At 46.9% G+C, this 13,864-nt stretch overlaps 2 protein-coding genes across 3 annotated transcripts in view; one reads left to right on the top strand and one right to left on the bottom strand.

Moving 5' to 3' along the window:
- Positions 1-1,031: 1,031 nt before the first annotated feature.
- RITA1 (RBPJ interacting and tubulin associated 1) lies at positions 1,032-5,813 on the bottom strand. 2 transcript variants are annotated; one of them, XM_081175311.1, is made up of 3 exons: positions 5,534-5,813; positions 3,432-3,797; positions 1,032-1,593 (listed from the first exon to the last, which is right to left on the bottom strand). In XM_081175311.1, the coding sequence occupies exons 2-3, from the start codon at positions 3,716-3,718 to the stop codon at positions 1,059-1,061; spliced, it is 822 nt and encodes a 273-aa protein (XP_081031437.1). In that variant the 5' UTR covers positions 3,719-3,797; positions 5,534-5,813; the 3' UTR covers positions 1,032-1,058. The 2 variants fall into 2 exon arrangements, with proteins under 2 accessions (XP_081031437.1, XP_081031436.1); XM_081175310.1 differs by lacking the exon at positions 5,534-5,813 and adding an exon at positions 4,355-4,466.
- Positions 5,814-7,140: 1,327 nt separating this feature from the next.
- DDX54 (DEAD-box helicase 54) overlaps positions 7,141-13,864 on the top strand; it is a 22,014-nt gene continuing 15,290 nt past the window's right edge. The window contains exons 1-6 of the mRNA XM_081175276.1: positions 7,141-7,304; positions 8,675-8,801; positions 9,680-9,750; positions 11,363-11,551; positions 12,703-12,752; positions 13,530-13,571. Coding sequence (XP_081031402.1) covers positions 7,227-7,304; positions 8,675-8,801; positions 9,680-9,750; positions 11,363-11,551; positions 12,703-12,752; positions 13,530-13,571 — 557 coding nt within the window. The 5' untranslated portion in view covers positions 7,141-7,226. The remainder of the gene's footprint in view (positions 7,305-8,674; positions 8,802-9,679; positions 9,751-11,362; positions 11,552-12,702; positions 12,753-13,529; positions 13,572-13,864) is intronic.

The following is a 13,864-nucleotide window of genomic DNA, read 5'->3' as shown; positions in this document are numbered from 1 at the left end:
GGGGTGGGGAACTCAAGGCCCAGGGTCTTTCTCTGGCACACAGAAATCTCAGAATTGTTCAGTTGGAAGGGGCCTCCAAGGATCATCTAGTCCAATCCTACAATGCAGGAATCTTCCCCAAGCCGCATTTGTTAGGGTCCCTGCTTTGCACTCCCAAGTGCTTTTGCCTGACTGTACTGTCTCCTTGAATTCTGGGATAAGCCTCCTGCTTGCATGGATGGAGGAGAGGGGTGTGTGTGAGAAACTAGGCCACTGTAAAAAGTAAAATTTGCATTCATCGCTCCACCCACTTTTGCTTGTGGCCCTGCCCACCCCTGGCATGTGGCCCCCCCAGAAGCAAATGTGGTCCTTGGGATGAAAACAAAACTTCTCTCCTACCTCTTATTTCTTCATTCATTTCCTTTTCACCTATCCAAGAATTTCATCTTTTTGTGCCCAGAACAAGTTGGACAGAAACATGGATCTGCCTGAGACCACCCCAATAACCAACACACATGAGGCAGGGATCTGAACCAGTCTCCTTGGCCAACATGGTGTCCTCCAGAAGTTGCTGGACTACAACTCCCATCATCCCCTCTGACCCATGGCAGGGCCTTTTCAGTGACAGTTCCCCATTTGTGGAATACCCTTCTTAATGAGGTGCGTCTGTCTTCCTTATTACTGACTTTCAGGAGAAATCTAAGAGCATTCCTGTTTACCTAGGCATTTGATGGCCAAAAAACACTGTTCCTGGCAAATGTTTTGAGAGGAGGTTTTAAACAGTTATACTGCCCTGGGCTCCTTTGGGATTATTGTCATTATTACTGCAGGAATACGACTGATATGAGAGGTCATTTACTGTTTGTGTTCATATTTTAAATTATGAATCACTTTGAAATCTATGAATGAAGGGCAGTACTGCTGTCATGACCACTCTCAGCACCAAAGAACAGGCAAAGACTGTTAAGGCTAGCGAGCCCACCGGCTAAGATTCCTAACGGAACATGGGCAAACAGCATGGCCCTTTCAGTGGTCATTTTGCATGCAGAACATGTGAGAACAGCAATCTTTTTATTTATTTATTTCCAGGGCGGCCTGGGCTTACATGAGCTTGTAGCTCTTATGACCCTGGCAGATGACGACCCGGACAAATTATTCGAACGTGGTCTAGGCAGAGACCCTGGGGAAGCCACTGAGCATTGGTGATCCTGCTCCACACTTGTCCTTGGCTTGCTTAGGTGGGCCTGGGAACCCTCAGAAGTTTTATACAGCCGGATAACAGGTTGGGGGGGCGGCCGCCCCAGAAAGTCCTGGCTGTCTGCATCTAAGCAGTTCTCAGGATGTCCCCAAGAAGAACTTTCTCCTCCATGCCAGGTTCCAAATGCCTCTTTGCCCTGGGTGTCCAGTGTCTCCCGATGGAAGGCTCTCAGGGGCGTGTCCTTCGGACGAGGGGAAAGGACTGGCCGGTCCCTCGCAGCAGAAGGCGGAGTCAAAAGCAAAGGGCGGAGCTTAGCCACTTCCCCCTTCACCATCCAGGGAGTCGCCTGCTCCCAGCTCCCTGGCTTTGGCCCAAACAGGGTCTCATCGCAGTAGGATGGGGTGTGACTTTTCAGCCTTCATTGAGAGATGAGGGGAGAGAGAAAGAGAGAGATGTTTACTGGAAACAGGAGCCAGGCCTAGAGAAATCATTCTAAGTACCACAAAGTTATTACCATGCATAAAGTGTGGTTGAGGCAACCCAGCCAGAAGGGTGGGGTATTAATAGTAGTAGTAGTAGTAGTAGTAGTAGTAGTAGTAGTATAGTGCCCTATACCCATAAGTCTCAGGGCTGTTCACAACATAAAATCACAAAATACATAATAAAAATAAAATAAAAACCAAACCAAGAATAACCCAATAATCCCTCCCTCCCCAACACATTTTTAAAGAGCACTGGATGTCAATCAGCCAAAGGCCTGCTTTAAAGAGAAATGTTTTCGCCTATCACCTAAAGGTTTATAATGAAGGCGCAAGGTGAACATCCCCGGGGAGAGCATGCCACAAATGGGGAGCCACTGCAGAAAAGACCCGTTCTGGTTTTGCAACCCTCATGGAGGAGGCACACAATTAAGGGCCTCAGAAGTCAATATCGGGACAAATCTTAAGAGAAATTACTCATTTATTAAATCAGGTGGGGAACATCAGGGCATAGTCTTTTTTCCTTTTCTTTTTTGCAGTGTTGCATGACCTTGGGCCAGCCACAGTCTCTCAGCCTAACCCAGCGTTCTTCAACCTTGGTTTTCCAGCTGTTACTGTACTAGAACTCCCATTACCCCCAATGGTCAGGGATGATGAGGAGATTGTTACTTATTTATTGCATTTTTATCCCAGGAGCTCAAGGTGGCATGAGCGGTTCTCCCCACCTGCTCCTCATTTAGTTCCCAACAACGACCCTGCCAGGTAGATTAGGCTGAGACCCTAACTGGCCCAGGACCACACCTAGCGAGCTTCTGGGCTGAGTGGGGGATTCGAACCTTGATCTCCCAGGTTCTTGTCTGACACCTCTAACTGCTACACCACTGCTGGCTCTGACATTCCATCACGGACATCTGGGGGCCCAAGGCTGAAGAAAATTGGCCTGACCCACCAATTGTTGGGAGGGTAAAATGAGGGGGCGGACACAACTGTTGTGCCAAATTGAGCTCCTTGGAGGAAAGGCAGGATATAAATATAATAATAACCTGGCGGGGCAATCTCACTTTTGCGGACTGTCACAGCTCCTTCAAAACCTCCCCTGTTGTTGTTGTTGTTTAGTCATTTAGTCTTGTCGACACTTCGTGACCCCATGGACCAGAGCACGCCAGGCACTTCTGTCTTCCACTGCCTCCCGCAGTTTGGTCAAACTCATGCTGGTAGCTTTGAGAACACTGTCCAACCATCTCGTCCTCTGTCGTCCCCTTCTCCTTGGGCCCTCCATCTTTCCCAACATCAGGGTCTTTTCCAGGGAGTCTTCTCTTCTCATGAGGTGGCCAAAGTATTGGAGCCTCAGCTTCACGGTCTGTCCTTCTAGTGAGCACTCAGGGCTGATTTCCTTCAGAATGGAGAGGTTTGATCTTATTGCAGTCCATGGGATTCTCAAGAGTCTCCTCCAGCACCATAATTCAAAATGATCAATTATTTGGCGATCAGCCTTCTTTATGGTCCAGCTCTCACTTCCATACATCACTACTGGGAAAACCATAGCTTTAACTATATGGATCTTCATGGATCACTGCCTTGCCGTGGCGAAGGGGCTTGAATAACTCAGAGAAGCTATGAACTATGTCGTGCAGGGCACCCAAGATGGACAGGTCATAGTGGAGAGTTTTGACCAAACGTGATCCACTTGGAGCAGGAACCGGCAAGCCACTCCAGTATCCCTGCCAAGAAAACTCCATGGACAAAGACAACAGGCATATAAAAACCTCCCCTACCTGTATTTATTTCCCTTTCTCGGAGTGTTGGTGAGCGGAGCAACTGTCGAGGGGCTGGTGTCCACCTCCCATTGTGTCGTCTTGGGACTCCACAAAAGGGGTCTCGGAGAACTAGCTTTCTTACACACCCACGGCGGGTCAAACTCTGCTCTGGCGTTCAGTCGTCCTGCGGGGCTGCCGAAGAGCGACTCGTCCACGTAGGAGGCTTTGGCCGTGACCCTGTAGCCTCTCCTCCCACTGCGTTGGAACTGGCGGGGCTGGATCCCCAGCTCAGCGGATGCCTTCATAGATCCGGTTAAGCCACGCTGGCCGGGTCCGGCCCTGCTATCCAGGTCTGCAGGAGACTTAGAGGTTCATAAGCAAGATCTGAATGAAGCAAGACGTCACTGGTGAATGCCAAGTCAGACTGATAGGGTAGAGCAGAAGTGAGGACACATTTCGCCATCTTGGCATTTCATTTCGCTTTCAATTTGTATACCGGCTTTCTATATTACACTACACAAGCGGTTCACAAGCTGAACAAACAACAAAATCGACAGCAAAGATCTCACCTGTTATAGCAATCTGATCCAATACCAAAAAGAAAGTCACAATAACTTTAAAATAAGCTTATATCAAATAAAGCAATATTCCAACAATCTGTTAGATTATATTAGTAAATGGTAAAATGAAATATCAGCGAATAGTAATTAAACAGCTTACAAGGAAGAATTACTAAAAATGACGGCAAGTCACAATGCATAAAGTACCACACAACGTGCAAAACCATGTAAAAGGATCCAACTGAGAAGGACACACAACTTGAGAAAAATAAATAAATACCCCTGAACTTCCAGGGGCCACATGGCAGTGGTGGGCAGGGCCAGAACCAAAAATGGGTTGGGGCAACGGATGTCAGTGTCAGTAGGCTGGCTCCCACTCACCTCTCGATCTTCCATCCAGGTAAAAAATTGGCCTGATCAGAGTTGAAGGACACAATTTTGACCAGGGCAAATGCAGGATGAGGCCTGGGGCAAAATAGAGAGGTCTTGTAGGATTTAGATACAAATTACACTATGCTTGCGAGCGAAAAGGCTTCTTAAAAGCCTCACAAGAGGCAGAAATTCAAATTCAACCCTCCGGCTTGATGTGAAGAGTTGCTTAGAATCAGTTTTCGGCAGAGATTTTTTGTGCTTATTCTTTTGTGCCCCACCTTTCCTCCAAGGAGGTCAAAGTGGTAGAACACAGTTCTGTTCCTCCCGATTAATCCTCACAACAACCCTGTCAGGTAGGTTAGACAGAGAAGACTGTGACCCACCCAGGTTTTGCAGCTGAGCAGGGATTTGAACCCCCGGTCCTAGTCTGACACACTTTAACTACTACACTACAATGAACATAAGAAGAGCCTGCTGGATCAGGCCAATGGCCCATCTAGACCCACATCCTGTTCTCACAGTGGCCAACTAGATGCCTCTACGGGAAACCCACAAGTGGGACCTTAGCGCAAGATCAACTCATCTTTTCTGGGTTTCCCAGCAATTGGTATTTGGAAGCATTGCTAAGTAGCATTGCCCGGTTTCCATCAATATAATAATGATAATAATAATATTTTATTTATATCCTGCCCTCCCCAGCCGAAACCAGGCTCAGAGCGGCTAACAACAGTAAAATGATACAGCATTCTAAAATCAATTCAATAGCCTTCTCCTCTCTTTGAATTTGTCCAATCCTCTTTTAAAGCCATCCAAGTTGGTGACCCTCACTGCCTCCTCTGGGAGGGAGTTCCATAGTTTAACTCTGCACTGCCTGGAGAGGGGTTTTCTTTCCTCTGCCCTGAATCTTCCAGCAAAAGATTCCCAAGTCACTCACGCTTGGAAGTATGCCACGTCAAAATCAAGCGGGGCTCGCTTTCCGATAAGCAGACATAGGATCGAGCGGTCTAACTGCCCTCTGCTGTCTGCTTTGTTTGGATCTCGCTTCCCTGGGAGACGCAAGCATCGCAGCCCGCTCTGAATGCAAAATGCAGTTGCGGAAGACGAAGCAGCAATTTGCATGGAGGAATGTACATTTCTGCAAACGGGCACGGGCCCCGCAAACCTGGTCGCCTCCCCTCCTAGACTTACGGATTTGCAGCTTTCCTCCTCGTTCTGCTTGCCGTTCCTTTCTTCTCCCCAGCACATCAAACAACCAAAGAAATGCCTGAGCAAAGAGGTCAATACGGACCTCCTTTCCGGTGCCCATTCGCAGCCAGAAACGCAAACGTAGAGCCCAATCACCGCTGGTGTGGAAATATTATTTCAAAGCACTGCAGCGAGAAACTGCCTTTGATTCCGCCCCAAAATATTGATTCATATAATCGCCTTCTATCACTAATAATACTTCCTCTCCAGTACTTACGAGTTTCACTTCGGAACCCGAAATGTAGAATGAAAACTGTGGAGACTGCGCCGCCTTGCGGGGCTGGGGGGAAAAGAGAGGACTGGGCGAAACCATTCTACGGAGGAGACAAGGACTCCCAAGAGGAGAATGAATCGATTGACTCACATAGTCTAAGTGGCTTCCGGTTGCTCAATACTCCCCCCTCTTTTAAACAGGAAGGAAGAACGTCCCATAGAAATCCCTGGAGAAATGTAGGGCTTTAGAGTTTGATGGGTGTGTGGACAGGATTTGCCGCCGCCCCCTCCACTTTTTTGTAGCAGTACCATCAGGCGTTCCCAGTTTTTCTCCTGTCTTCTGAAACGTGGAATTTTACTTTTTACTTTTTAAGTTAAACTGCAATATGAATACATGCAGGCCAATAGCGCAGAAAGAAGCCTTATACATGCAATACTCACCGGGTTTGGGCTAGGAGGAAATCAATCTACAGAAATTGGCTTTGGCTGCAACGTGGGGCAGGATTATTTGAGCATCCTCAGCCTCATCTCTAAAGTGCAATGCCAACACCTTTCCAGGGCTATCGTGAGCAACCCTCCATTGATTTCTATGAGTACCACCTCTTACTTCCGCGGCGTGAAGTTTGCAGATGAGTAGCCGTCTTAACACTGCAATCCTAACCATGGCTACTCAGAAGAAATTCCTAGTGAATTCAGTATGGGCTTACTCATGGGCAGCCTTGGTCTGTTGCAGAAAAGCAAGCAATAAAGTTTTGCGTATGTGGTTCATAAAGACCACAGTAGACATTTAAAGCGCATCTTACGCACATTTAAAGCGCCTGATTTCTCCTAAAGAATTATGGGAACTGTAGTCCGTTAAGGATGCTGAAATTCTAGCTCCGTGAGGTGAAAACTACAGTTCCCATGCTGGGAATCATATATGCTTTGAATGTATTTTGGAGATTGTAGATCCGTGTGCGGAAAACTACGCTTCTCTGATTTATTAAAAAAAATAATAATAATAAAGGAAGGCATGCACTTTAAATGTGCGCTGGATCTTCCATATACTTTCTATATATGGTGTGGATCTGCCCTGACACACGATTGTGGCGAAAGCTTTCATGGGCCAGAGCCCATTTCATCAAATGCTTGCGTTTAAAGCTAACAAATAAACGAGGCGCTCTAACTGAACCCGGAGGTTCTTCCTCAAGACAAGAGATCAGCTGATCTAAACTTTTTATCTCTAAAGAACCTGGCGTCCCAGCAGTGAGTGGCAGAGAAAAGCCAGCCACTCCTGGAGCGCTTGCTAGGGAGAAGAGGCGGGGCTTAATCGATGTCCCGCCTCTGATCACCGGGGCCCCGCCCATTCGACGCACGTGGCTCCCTGCCTTCCTGGATCCGGAGTGACTTCTTCGGCCGGGAGGTTGTTGGCGGCGCTTCTCCCATGGCTCCTGCCCAGGCCACGGGGCGGCGGAGGAAAAGGCAGCGGCGGTGCAAGGATCGGGACTTGGACGAGCAGCAGGTCAGTGGGAGACCCCCTCCATTCGCAGGTGCCGGGGCTTAAGGCAAGGATCGGGAGCCTGGGGCCAGTATAGTGGTACCTCGGGTTAAGAACTTAATTCATTCTGGAGGTCCGTTCTTAACCTGAAACTGTTCTTAACCTGAGGTACCACTTTAGCTAATGGGGCCTCCTGCTGCCGCCGGAGCACGATTTCTGTTCTCATCCTGAAGCAAAGTTCTTCACCTGAAGCACTATTTCTGGGTTAGCAGAGTCTGTAACCTGAAGCGTATGTAACCCGAGGTACCACTGTAGTAGCTTGTCGGACTAGGACCTGGTAGGCCAGGGTTCAAATCCCCACGCAGCCTAGCCTGCCTCGCAGGGTTGTGAGGATGAAATGAGGCGAGGTAGAGCCTTTCTTGGAGGAGAAGTTGGGACATAAATGGTAATAAAATGGCAAAGCAACCCTTTGCTCGAAACAAAGCAGTTCTTCAACCTAACCTACCTCACAGGGTTGTTGTGAGGATAATACAGTGGTACCTCGGATTACAGACGCTTCAGGTTACAGATGCCACTAATCCAGAAATAGTTGTTGTTGTCGTTTAGTCGGATTAGTCGTTTAGTCGGATTGCACTTCGTGTCCGACTCTTCGTGACCCCATGGACCAGAGCATGCCAGGCACTCTTGTCTTCCACTGCCTCCCGCAGTCTGGTCAAACTCATGTTAGTAGCTTTGAGAACACTGTCCAACCATCTTGTCTTCTGTCATCCCCTTCCCCTTCTGCCCTCCATCTTTCCCAACATCAGAGTCTTTTCCAGGGAGTCTTCTCTTCTCATGAGGTGGCCAAAGTATTGGAGCCTCAGCTTCAGGATGTGTCCTTCCAGTGAGCACTCAAGGCAGATTTCCTTCAGAATGGAGAGATTTGATCTTCTTGCAGTCCATGGGACTCTCAAGAGTCTCCTCCAGCACCATAATTCAAAAGCATTAATTCTTTGGCGATCAGCCTTCTTTATGGTCCAGCTCTCACTTCCATGCATCACTACTGGGAAAACCATAGCTTTAACTATACGGACCTTTGTTGACAAGGTGATGTGTCTGCTTTTTAAGATGCTGTCTAGGTTTGCCAGAAATAGTACCTCGGGTTAAGAACTTTGCTTCAGGGTGATAACAGAAATCAGGTGGCGGCGGCAGCTGGAGGCTCCATTAGCTAAAGTGGTACCTCAGGTTAAGAACAGTTTCAGTTTAAGAACGGACCTCCAGAACGAATTAAGTTCTTAACCCGAGGTACCACTGTACAGGGTGGAGAAAACACTGGGTTATAGCCCACTCGGGGTTGGTTCTTCTTGTTGCTGCTCTGTATTCAAACACTCTTTCTTTTTTGGTGTGGTTCAAAGGACTATGAGATGCCGGTTCCAGCTTTTCCGGCAGCAGATTGCACTTCTGATGTCGAGCTAGACACCCAGGAAATGGTTCGGGCCCAGAACAAGAAAAAGAAGAAATCAGGGGGCTTTCAGTCCATGGGTGAGTGAGGGAGAGCTTTTTTAATGTTACAAAATCGGCTGTTCTTGTACCCTAGCAGGGGCCAGAACAAGGTTTGTGACGGCCCACAGCAAAGTGCCCACCACTCTCCTAGGTGGGTTGGCCTATTTATTGATTTCATTTCTATGCCGCTTTATATTTTTAAGAAAAATCTCAAAGCAGTTTACAGCATATTAAATCAATAAAACATAAATAAAACAATCTTAAGAAAGTCAAATATAAAATATACAGTCAAAGCAACATAACGGAAAACTAAAATATTATCTTAAAGATTTCAAAATAAAACAAATGCAGTTGTGGTGATGTAGTGAGGAAGGGATTTTGCCTCAAAGCTAATGTTAATTAATTTTGTTAATTATAATTATAGTGCTTTGAGGGCTGTTGAAAGAGAAGGCAAATGAGGGGCAGTGCTAGTGAATAAGAGACCATTTGCTGAAATGCACCGAAATTGGGTAAGCAGTTCTTGGCACTGCTGAAAATGTTCATTTAAAAACTGAATATACACTATATCTAATCTTTGTAGCTGATTATCATCCACTCAGTGCTCACCTGATGATTGGAGCATCCTATTCTATGGGGTTTTGCTGATAGTGATCAAATGCTATGCCCATACGCCAGAGGCAAATGTGTACACCAAATTCTTTTGGCGTGTTGACCTCCAGTGAGCCATATTCAGAAGTATTACTTGGCAAGGCATGCTATAGATGCAGATATGGGATTGCATTATAAGGTTTTTGTACGGGTCGTGGGCAGCAGGGTTCTGGATCAGGCCAAAGGCCCATCTGGTCCAGCATCCTCCCTGCCCTGCGCTCCAGATTTGAAAATAATGGTGAATTTCAATTATCTGTTTTCTCCCTTAGGTCTGGGCTACCCTGTGTTCAAAGGGATCATGAAGAAAGGGTACAAAATACCAACTCCCATCCAGAGGAAGGTGAGGACCCAGGAAATGCCATGCTGGATCAGAAATCAAGGGTCCATCTAAGCCGGTCTCTTCATTTTTGCTTTAGAAATACTCTGTTCGTGCATTTCAGGGGGTTGGACTAGATGACCCTCAGGGTCCCTTCCAACACTACAATTCTACAATTTTATGAAAGGTCCCCAAGGGTCATCTGCTTCCAACCCCCTACAATGCAGGAATGTCAACTGAAGCATCTGTGAAAAATGGCTATCCAACCTCTGTTTAAAAATGAAGGAGAGTCCACTACTTTCCAAGGGAGGCTGTTCCTCTATCAAAGAGCTCTTAGTGTCAGAAAGTTCTTTGTGATGTTTAGGGGCATTCCAGCCAGATGGGCGGGGTATATATATTTGACACCTCCCTTTCCATGGAGGCGCAGATTGCAGCTATAACAAAGGCAGCATTTTTTCACCTCCGCCAAGCTAAGCAGTTGGCTCCTTATCTCTCTCGCCCTGACCTAGCCACTGTGATCCACGCGACGGTCACCTCCAGACTGGATTATTGTAACTCACTCTACGTGGGGCTGCCCTTGAGACTGACCCAGAAACTCCAGCGGGTACAGAATGCCACAGCGAGACTCCTTACGGGGTCCTCGCTGCAGGATCACATTCACCCAGTGCTATACCAGCTGCACTGGCTCCCGGTGGAATACAGGATCAGGTTTAAGCTTTAAAGCCCTATACAGCCTAGGACCTTCGTACCTACGGGACCGCCTCTCCTGGTATGTCCCACAGAGGACCTTACAGTCTTCAAACAAAAATATCCTGGAGGTCCCAGGCCACAGGGAGGTTAGGCTGGCCTCAGCTAGAGCCAGGGCTTTTTCAGCTGTGGCCCCGATCTGGTGGAACGCTCTGTCACAAGAAACTAGGGCCCTGCGGGACCTGACATCTTTCCACAGGGCCTGCAAGACAGAGCTGTTCCACCAGGCCTTTGGCCAAGGCACAGTCTGACCCCCTCTTTTGGTAATCCTCACAGAACTTTAGCCCAATGGTTGCCATTAATTTGATTTTGAATTGATTTTAGAATGCTGTGTTACTTTTATTGTTCTTAGCTGCTCTGAGCCCGGCTTCGGCTGGGGAGGGTGGGATATAAATAAAATATTATTATTATTATTATTATTATTATTGTTGTTGTTGTTGTTGTTGTTGTTATTTATTAGTCAGAATCTCCTTTCTTACAACATGAACTCATTGGTGCAAGTCCTATCCTACGGAGCAGGAGAAAAAAAGCTTTCTACACCTCTAAAATATTATGAAATTTTATTCAGATCTCTCTCTCTCTCTCTCTCTCTCTCTCTCTCTCTCTCTCTCTCTCTCTTGCTTCCTTCCCCTCACCTCACCCCAAAATCTGCAATATGGGGGCAGTCAAGTTGTTTTTTCATCATTAATTTCATGACGTTTTGCGTGTAAACTTGGTTGTGTGTTTCCTAGGCCCCATCCTAACTCGACGTTGTAGTTAAGGGTTCTGAGAGTTGTGAGGAGATTCCTCATCCTCTTGGAAAGCTGCAGTTCGCACAGTCCCTGACTTCAGGTTTGCTGCTGTCGTTTGATTTCCCCTGCCTCCACTCCGAATCAGCTTTGTTTTGCAGACCATCCCCGTGATCCTGGACGGCAAGGATGTGGTGGCGATGGCGAGGACGGGCAGTGGAAAGACGGCCTGTTTCCTCATCCCCATGTTTGAGAAGCTGAAGGTGCACAGTGCCAAGACGGGGGCACGGGCTCTTATCCTCTCTCCCACCAGAGAGCTTGCCTTGCAAACCCTCAAGTTCACCAAGGAGGTAAGCCAAAGATGGGTGGACGGAAGGCTGAGTCTTTAAATCATTCTGCTAACGGAATAGTTACTTGACTCTTCTTTTTTTGTGACTCCCTGCACATATTACCGTATTTTTCGCTCTATGAAACACCCAACCATAAGACGTACCTAGTTTTAGAGGAGGAGAACAAGAAAAAAATATTCTCTCCCTCTCTGCGCAGCACCTCTCCAGCAAAGTGGGAGGAGAAATGGAAGGGGCTCCATTTCTCCTCCAGCTTTGCTGAAGAGGCGCTGTGCAGAGAGGGAAAGCTGTGCAGCACCTCTCCAGCAAAGCAAAGTCAGAACAGCAAGAGGGATCGCTGCGCAGCGAAAGCAGCGATCCCTCTTGCTGTTCTGGCTTCTGGGATAGCCATGCCAAGCCTCTTCAGGGCAGGGGGAGCGTTCCTCCCATTGCCCTGAAGAGGCTTTGCGCAGCTATCCCTGATGTGGTTCAGATGGGACTCAAGAGTGGCAGAAACAGTTTTGGTCGCGTAGAAGCCTTTGTGCTAGCTGCATTTAGGCACCGATCCCTCTTGCTCTCCTGGCTTTAGCGATAGCTGCACAGCTTGCATTCGCTCCTTAAGACGCACACACATTTCCCCATACTTTTTAGGAGGGGAAAAGTGTGTCTTATAGAGTGAAAAATACGGTACATGTCTTCTGTTCATGAATTTTGAAACAGTTTGATATTGTTATATGAATCTTGTCAATATATTATTCGCCTTGATGTGGTTCAGATGGGACTCAAAGAGTGGCAGAAACAGTTTTGGTCGCATAGAAGCCTTTGTGCTAGCTGCATTTAGGCAGTGCTTTATTCCATTCCCCCCACAATTCCTTACTTGTTAATTCCCACATATAGGTACGCACCAGGCAAAAACATTCCTCTTCTCCCAGGCCTTTGGCTAATAAGCTAATCTATGGTCTTTTAAATGGTGGTTTTTGGGGTTGTTGTTTTGTTGCGAGTTTAACAGGATTCCTCAGAGGGCTTGGGGTCAAGCGAAGGTGGGCCTGTTCAAGCATGGGGCTCATCAAGTCCCTGGCTTTCCTTTGGTTATTAGACAGCTGGAAGGATATCTTGGGACCAAATGCAAGTTTTTGACTGGGTTTTTTTTCACTCTTCCCCCACTCCCACTACAGCTTGGCCGATACACAGGCCTGAAAACAGCCCTGATCCTTGGAGGAGACAAGTAAGTTTGACATTAAAAAACACACACAAAGATTTTTGACCTGCCCTATGTTTAGGCCTCACAGGAAATCACATTGTTGAAGAACCAAGGCCACATTCACAACATATGTTTGAAGCGCTATAATGCCACTTGAAACATTCACTGCTTCCCCCCAAGGAATCCTGGGAACTGTAGTTCGTTATGGGTGCTGAGTAGTTAAGAGGTCCCCTATTCCCTTACACAGAGCTACAGTTCCCAGAGAAGAAGGATTGTTAAACCATTCTGGGAATCGTAGCTCTGGGAGGGGGAATAAGGGTTTTCTAACGACTCTCAGCCTGAGCGAACTACAACTCCCAGAATCCTTGAGGGCGGGGAGTAATGACTGTTTAAAGTAGTATCACATGCTTTAAACTTATGGTGTGACTGTGGCCTTGAGGTCCATCTGATTTAGCATTGTAACTCATCCCTCTGCCTTTCCAGGGAGTGAGCCTTCCATAAAGTTGATTGCTGACTAGGAAATCTAAATAAATAAAAATAAATATCCAGCGTTGGTGCTTAAAAGTGCCATTGAAGCAAAACATTTTGTTTCTGAAGTTGTGGACCATATGATGTTAAGCAGGCAAGCCATTGTCCTTTCTAACATTCCTATTGTTATATGTAATAAAAAATATTTTTTTAAAAAAGACATGATGTAAGATCTGAGTGTGGCAGTCAAAATCAGGCACAAAGGGGGGGGGCGGGGAGGTTTTCCTGCTTTCTCTAAAACTAAATTTGCCTTCTTCCCCTCCTCTCCTCCAGGATGGAAGACCAGTTTGCAGCTCTGCATGAAAACCCTGATATGTAAGTCCAGTGTTTTTTTTCTGGGGGGGACACATACCCCTAAACATATTGCGAATCTTCGTACTTTTGTCCATGTACTGTATTTATTTCCCCCGATTTGAACTATAAAATGGTGATTTTCTTGAGTCAAAATGAGAGTACCCCTATACATTTTCTAAAAGAAAAAAAGCATTGTGTAAGTCTAAAAACGTGAGCCGGTGACTAGGAAACAAAGGGCTTGTTTTAACAGGCTTCCTGGGTGCCCCTTGCATTCATCCTGATGCCTCTCCCATCACCAAGTTTTGTATAAGCCC

This window comes from Podarcis bocagei (assembly GCF_964188305.1).
Source record: "Podarcis bocagei genome assembly, chromosome: 16".
NCBI lineage: Eukaryota > Metazoa > Chordata > Lepidosauria > Squamata > Lacertidae > Podarcis > Podarcis bocagei.
The sequence above is the reverse complement of the archived record's forward strand: the minus strand, read 5'-3'. Positions and strand labels throughout refer to the sequence as shown.

Bases quoted from the DNA above. Each gene is read 5' to 3' on its own strand.
- RITA1 (XM_081175311.1), bottom strand. From the start codon at position 3,718: ATGAAGGCATCCGCTGAGCTGGGGATCCAGCCCCGCCAGTTCCAACGC. The intron at 1,594-3,431 runs GTAGGGGAGGTT...CTCTCAATGAAG, and splicing joins AGAAAGGGAAATAAATACAG to GCTGAAAAGTCACACCCCAT.